Below are 7,544 nucleotides of genomic sequence, written 5' to 3' on the forward strand. Positions count from 1 at the left end.
ATCTCTCATCCTCATCGACTTATATTTCCTTTCCATCTTTAGTGACGTCGACATCTTCATCATCCCTTCTTTTTTCGATCCTTTAACTTTGATGAACCAACACAACAACCCACTGGTACTTTATCGAATTTTCCACCATCACAACCTAATGCATCACAATCCTTGCAGGAAAATAAAATAGATACCAGAAAGAAAAATTGGAGAACTAGATCAATTGAAAACCATAACTTAACTTGAAATGCAAATCAAAACCTGAAACTCTATTAACAACATTCTAAGCTTTAAGTCATCAAACGATGTGTTTTTTTTTTTTTTTTTGTTATATTATTGGTCTCAATTTCTGATACTTTTAGTATCTAGTAAGTTTAAATTTTTATATTTAATATTTTAAAAAATAAAAATCTATAAAACAACGATGCGTTTTTTTCCATGTCAAATCCATATTTTTTTAAACAAAGTAGTGTATTTTAAAAAGATATTTACCAAAATGGTGTGGTTTTAAAAAATATTTACCATTTAGGTTAAATTTTATACCAAATCAAAATTATAAGGTAAAATAAAAAAAGAAAATAAATTAACTTATCAAGATAATTAACTTTTCGGTTTGTTCACATCCGTGAACTACTTTTTTGTGCACATCTAGGTAACGAACTTTCTGGAAGTGATCACATATGACCTTTATAATTGGATGTAACCTACTATAGGCGGTCATAATGGTCATATGTGAATATTTTCAAAAAGTTCGTTACTTAAATATGTACAAAAAAAAATATTTACCAAGATGTGAACACACTGAAAAGTTAATTACCTTAATAAGTTTATTTCCCTTATTAATTATACCAAAGTGAACCTTCAAAAAAGGTTATATGACGTCAAGTTCATTTTGATCTTCTAGACTTTAATACAGTAGTTGCATTTTTTTTTTTTTTTTAAAAACAGCCAAATATAATAAAAATCTAGCAAGGAGCTGGACAATTATAAAAAGCTTAAAGGATTAGTTAATCAATTAATCCAAGATAAATAACATTTACTATTCCTATTAGAAAACTATAAAAAAAAGAAAAATATTTATTAGAAAACCATAAAAAAGAAAAAATATTTATTTCCGTATTTTCAAATGTACCAAATAGTAGTACACAAAATTGCATCCACAATATCTTTTTTTTTTTTTAATTGATAGAAAGGTTATTCATTATGGAAAACAAACATTGAATAGATTCAAACTCCAATCGATCCAATTCCAACCAATGAAATATTTCATTCTATTCACCAAATTACAAATCGGGCATAAAATTGAAGGTCAGGGGCGGTCCTTTGTAGGTGCCCGGTGTGACACCGGCAACACCTAGCTTCCGCGTACGTAGTAGAAATTTTTTTTTTTTTTAAATTTTTACCTATTGTGCCACTACGTAAAAAAATCGTGCAACTACTAAAAAAATTGTGCAACTACATAAAAAAAATTGTCACTCTATTGGGAATTACCAAACGAAAAAAAATAATAACGAGCCCACAATCCAATGTTTTAATCGATTATTATCTAATAGTCCAATTACCCAAAGCCCAAAATAAAACTTAAGTGGACAAATTAGCAATTGGGCTAATTGCTTGTAAAAAAGATAGCCCATCCCAATTATTTTTTGTATCAATTAAAGATCGGTACAAGCAAAAAAAAAAAAAAGAAAGAAAGAAACGATCGTTGCCTGCCTCCAGAGTCCAGTCGAATAGTCGATCCATCTCCTCTCGGCCTCTCCTCGGCTCTCCAGACGTCGACTCGACAGTCGACTCCTTGGTTCCAATCGAATGATCGATTGCCTTAATGCGGTAATGCTTAATCAAATAATCAATGTCGATCGATTCACAGCCTAATTCTATCTTCTTGATCATGATTCACAGCCCAAAATCGATTTTGTTGTTTGCCTTGAGTCTTGATCGATTTCTTGAAGCAGTTGATCTAACTGTCTTCTTTCAATTTCTACAATGAAGCAAGTAAGTTTTACCAATTACCATTTACCAATTCATTTAGATATTTGAAATTGATATGTTTTTTAAAGTTATTGATTGACTTGGGTGAAATTGATTTGTTTTGTTGAAGTTATATTGTTTGATTAGGTTATATTCATATATTGCTATGTTTTTTTTATTGAATTGATTGTTTGATTAGGTGAAATTCATATGTTTTTTATTGAATTGATTGTTTGATTAGGTGAAAGCAACTTGTCTTATTGAAGTCATTGTTTGATTAGGTGTAATTGTTATGTTTTTATTGAATTTTTGTTTGATTAGGTGAAAACAACTTGTTTTATTGAAGTCATTGTTTGATTAGGTGTAATTGTTAAGTTTTTATTGAAATTTTGTTTGATTAGGTGAAAGCAACTTCTTTTATTGAAGTCATTGTTTGATTAATTGTAATTGTTAAGTTTTTATTGAAATTTTGTTTGATTAGGTGAAAGCAACTTCTTTTATTGAAGTCATTGTTTGATTAATTGTAATTGTTAAGTTTTTATTGAATTTTTGTTTGATTAGGTGTAATTGTTATATTTTTGTAGGTTAAACTAAGTGGGTTTTTTACCAAAAAACAAAGACTTAATCCTAATGAAAGCGGTGAAGAATGTTCCCAAATACCAATCACTAATCAATCAATTCCTTCCGTTTCTAATCCTAATGCAACTCCACAAACACCAATCACCAATCATTCAATCCCTTCGGTTTCTAATCCAACTCCACAAACACCATGTTCTAACCAACGTAATGATAACGTTGACTTGAAAGATCTTCCAAAGGACCCGGCGGATAGGCCATTGATTACAAGTTACAATTCAAATATAAGAGATGATGTAAGAAGAGCATATTTGCTTCAAGGACCGTGTCAAGTAAGGGCACATAATTTTCCTAAAAAAAAAATAGGTGATAGATTTAGAAGATTCGTTCCTTCATGGTTTAATGACTTTGATTGGTTGGAATATAGTGTGAAAAAGAATTGTGCATATTGTTTATATTGTTATTTGTGTGGGGACCTCATGGGACAAAAAGGAGGGAGAGATGCATTTGTTTCCCAAGGTTTTGATACTTGGAATAAAAAAGATGCATTTCGGACTCATGTGGGTGGTGTTGATAGTTTTCACAACAAAGCAAGAGAAAAATGTGAGTTTTTAATGAGGGAAAAACAAGCAATTAATGTAGTCTTGAGGAGGCAAACCGAAGCGGAGGACAATAAATATAAAGCTCGATTACGTGTTTCTATTATTGTTGTTAGACTTTTATTAAAAACCGGTTTACCGTTTCGTGGTCATGACGAGTCGGTTAACTCGGAAAATAGAGGGCTTTACATTGAAGTGTTAAAAGCCATTCGAGAGACTAGTGAAGAGATTTTCAACAATACTTTAGAAAATGCTCCTAAAAACAATCAACTAATTTCCCCTAAAATTCAAAAAGAACTTGTGCAATGTTTTGCACAAGAAGTACTTTTGAGTATTCGTGAAGAGATTGGTCAAGATGTTTTTGCTTTACTAGTTGATGAATCTAGTGATGTTTCAAAAAAGGAACAAATGGCTATTGTTTTGCGTTATGTCGATAGTCTTGGATTTGTGAAAGAAAGATTCATAGGAATAGTGCACGTGAAGGATACATCTTCTATGACCCTCAAAAACGCCATAAATGAAGTACTTACAAGTAATAAGTTGAGTTTTAGTCAGGTAATTTATTCTTTACTTTTTTTTTTCAATTTAATTATATATATATATATATATATATATATATATATATATATATATTAATTGTTTTAAATTTTAATAGATAAGAGGACAAGGTTACGATGGGGCTAGCAATATGCGAGGGGAATTCAATGGTTTGAAAGCTTTGATATTACAAGAGAATGACACGGCTTTTTATGTACATTGCTTTGCACACCAACTTCAACTAGTAGTTGTGGCTGTAGCAAAGAAGCATGATGGTGTTAGTGACTTTTTTGAGCAAATTTCGTTGGTGGTTAATGTTGTTTGTGCCTCGTGTAAAAGAAAAGACTTACTACGAGAGCAAGCAAGAGAAAGGGTGCAAAAAGGCTTGTGTAGCGGTGATCTTGAAACAGGAAGAGGGTTAAATCAAGAGACTACACTTGTTCGAGCAGGAGAAACAAGATGGGGTTCACATTTCAACACACTCACAGTTTGATGAAGTTTTTTGCAGATGTTATTGTAGTTTTAGATTTTGTGAAAGAGGAGGGAGGGTCATTGGCAAACCGTCAACAAGCATCTGGAATCTTAGCATATTTTAAATCATATGAGTTCATGTTTTACTTACATATGATGTATGATATTTTACACCTCACGGGTACATTGTCAAAGCAACTTCAAAGAAAAGATCTAGACATTTTGGAAGCGGCTTCGATGGTTAGAGGGACAATGGAGGCATTGCAGTCTTTTAGAAACATAGGGTTTGCTAGCATTTTGCCAAAAGTATCCTCTTTTTGTCAAACACACGAAATTGAAACTTTAGATATGGAAGAGTTGTATATTGGTGCGAGAAACCGTAGGACTACAAAGACTAATAGGTTTCATTTTGAGGTTGAAATCTTCAACACAGTGGTAGATATGCAACTTACAGAATATCGGGATCGATTTAGTGAAACAAGCACCCAATTACTAGAATACATGGGTGCTTTGAGCCCTTGTGATTCATTTGCACAATTTGACAAATCAAAGTTATTGAAGTTGGGTAAGTTATACAAGTATGACTTTGATGATTCAGATATGATAGACCTCGAAGGGCAACTTGAGATATTTTATCACTCTTGCATCAAAGATGAGCGTTTCACTAGTTTGAAAGGAATTTCCGACCTTTCTCGTTTGATGGTTAGTACAGGGAAGCATCGGTCTTATCCTTTGGTTTATAAGCTTTTAAAGTTGGCTTTAATATTACCCGTAGCGACCGCAAGTGTTGAAAGATGTTTTTCAAAGTTGAAGCTCTTGAAGACAGACTTACGTAACAAAATTGGCGATGAATTTTTGAACGACGCATTGCTTTGTAATGTCGAGACGGAAGCACTTACGAAAATTGAGGATGAAAAAGTAATGGAGCGGTTTTAAAAGATGTCTGCACGAAGAGGACAAATTTAAATTATAATAGATAGTTGTTATATAATGTTTAATCAGAAAAAAAATTTGTATTAGATGGTTTATATTATGTTTGACCGGATTTTTGTTAACGTTCTATATTATGTTTGACCAGAAAAAAAAAATTTGTGCAACCCCTACTACTAATTCCTGCGTCCGCCCCTGTTGAAGGTGCATCAATTCCTCTATTCGCCAAATTAAAACGAGCAGGAATTCAATTCAATAAAACTCTTCATCAAAGAATATTTACCTTTATAGGCACAAAATGATTCCACATAGTTTCCGGTTGCATAGAAGGTAGAATTATATCATCAATCCATCTTCTAGTATCTCCAACCGTAAATTTTTTTTTTTTTTTTCCCAAACTCACACCACCAAAAATCATATTTATCAAAAATATAGTACTTGTATTACCTTCGCTTTTTTGGCATACACATTCAAAATAAAAAGGGTTATGTTTAGGGAGACATAGTTTTACTCCATAAATCAAATAAAACATAATTATGGATAAATCCTAAAGTCCCCTTGTAACCTTGAAATTAGTCGATAAAACAATAAAGGTGAGGAAAACATGAATAAGCCGACATAAGTAAAAACATGGGACCGTGTAAGAACCATCGTCAATGGCATACCAATTGTGGAAATTAATGTTTGAAAATCCACAACAATGAGTAAAAATTATATAAATAACAAAATAGTCAATGGTATACCATATTGTGACATCTCTAATTTCACGGTCAGAAAAGACCGATTTGTTTTATAAAATTAGAGCATTCTTTGATTAAAAGAGTTGCGGAATTTGTTCTCAAAATAAAATATGATAAAATAAAATTTATCAAAGCATTTCATAAAGAAATGTATTTTCATTAAATAACAAAATCTCGGGATGTTATGTTCCGATACAAACCAAAAGCATAAACAATATAAAATAGATCTTACAACAGTTATTTATAACTACTAATCTATAATCGAAAATCTCTCATCAAGTCCACCAACTTATACCATTGTGCCATTACCTGTAATGCAAAGAAAACTGAGTGGGTCAGGCTTGGGAGCCTGGTGAGCATATATGGTTTTCAACCCACAATAATATAATTATTATATTTAATCATCAAACAATCAACCCAATTACCCATCCCCATTATCTTCGTTTAATATTCTATAAAGATATTATCCTAAGGGTCATCTCGTATATCATATTTACCTCTCATCTCCTTACATCTTATTTCCTTATATGTTTGTTCCTAAGAACTTTTCCTAATGATCATTGCCTACATCGCATAGATAATACTAATTTGGGGATCACTCCCTCAATGTGTGTATAGTAAGGGTTAGGGTATCATTGCATGATTACGCAGCTACAACATCGCCTGGACTCGTAAATCATAATAAGGGTTAGACTATCATCGCATGAATACACAGCCACAACATCGCATGGACTCGTAATTCATAATAAAAGTTAGACTATCATTGCATGAATACGCAGCCACAACATCGCCTGGACTCATAATTCATAATAAGGGTTAGACTATCATCGCATGAATACGTAGCCACAACATCGCTTGGACTCGTAATTCATAATAAGGGTTAGACTATCATCGCATGAATACATAGTCACAACATCGCCTGGACTCGTAATTCATTACCTATCTATCATCACCTAATTATCATCACCATTATATCCTCAAATATCTCTTATCACATTATTTCACCACACACCAACTATTTCATCTACTCATGTTCTATCCAATATATTTTGTAGATATAAATTACATATACAGTTTAAACTATTTAAAAACATGTATAAAACATTCATTCAACATCCATCTCAAGTAAACAACAATATATAAACACATAACACATATTTCATAACAAATACTTAATATCTATGTGTTAGAAGAAAATAACTACACACTCACACCAAACATATACTTAATAAATTCAAACAATACTTGTATTAAAATCGTGTTTATGAAAGGTACTATACACTCACACATATAAACAACAATATATATATATATATATATATATATATATATATATAGATATATATATAGCACGTATTTTATAAAATACTTCATATCTATCTATAAGATGAAAGTGACTATACACTCACACCAAACATATACTTAATACATTCAAATAATACTTGTATTAAAATCGTGTTTATGAAAGGGACTATACACTCACACGTATAAACAACAATATATATACACATAGCACGTATTTTATAAAATACTTCATATCTATGTGTAAGATGAAAGTGACTATACACTCGCTTGATCAGAAGATGATCAGACAACACTACGACCTGTAAAAGTAGTATTCTTCGGTAGATCTGGAAGATCGTCACACACCGGGCTTCTCGCAGGCAGAGCTTCAGCTTAGAAACTCTTTTTCTTATCGGGATCTTCGGGCTTCGGGACTTGCTTCGTG

At 31.9% G+C, this 7,544-nt stretch overlaps 2 protein-coding genes across 2 annotated transcripts; both read left to right on the forward strand.

Moving 5' to 3' along the window:
• The first annotated feature begins 1,977 nt into the window (after positions 1 to 1,977).
• Positions 1,978 to 4,167, forward strand: LOC145009703 (uncharacterized). Its single transcript, XM_078968345.1, has 6 exons — positions 1,978 to 1,986; positions 2,204 to 2,233; positions 2,364 to 2,393; positions 2,444 to 2,473; positions 2,547 to 3,692; positions 3,793 to 4,167. The coding sequence occupies exons 1-6, from the start codon at positions 1,978 to 1,980 to the stop codon at positions 4,165 to 4,167; spliced, it is 1,620 nt and encodes a 539-aa protein (XP_078824471.1).
• On the forward strand, positions 4,167 to 5,081 carry LOC145009704 (uncharacterized). The gene has a single exon (XM_078968346.1). The coding sequence runs from the start codon at positions 4,167 to 4,169 to the stop codon at positions 5,079 to 5,081; it is 915 nt and encodes a 304-aa protein (XP_078824472.1).
• The last annotated feature ends 2,463 nt before the right edge of the window (positions 5,082 to 7,544 follow it).

The sequence above is a fragment of the Lactuca saligna genome, chromosome 8, assembly GCF_052625555.1.
Source record: "Lactuca saligna cultivar CGN05327 chromosome 8, ASM5262555v1, whole genome shotgun sequence".
Lineage (NCBI taxonomy): Eukaryota > Viridiplantae > Streptophyta > Magnoliopsida > Asterales > Asteraceae > Lactuca > Lactuca saligna.

What these genes read in the sequence shown, in the direction of transcription:
- LOC145009703 (XM_078968345.1), top strand. An exon ending in CTTGTCTTATTGAAGTCATT is followed by an intron (nt 2,234 to 2,363) that starts GTTTGATTAGGT and finishes TTGTTTGATTAG; the next exon opens with GTGAAAGCAACTTCTTTTAT. An exon ending in CTTCTTTTATTGAAGTCATT is followed by an intron (nt 2,394 to 2,443) that starts GTTTGATTAATT and finishes TTGTTTGATTAG; the next exon opens with GTGAAAGCAACTTCTTTTAT.
- LOC145009704 (XM_078968346.1), top strand. Translation starts at nt 4,167, where the DNA reads ATGAAGTTTTTTGCAGATGTTATTGTAGTTTTAGATTTTGTGAAAGAG.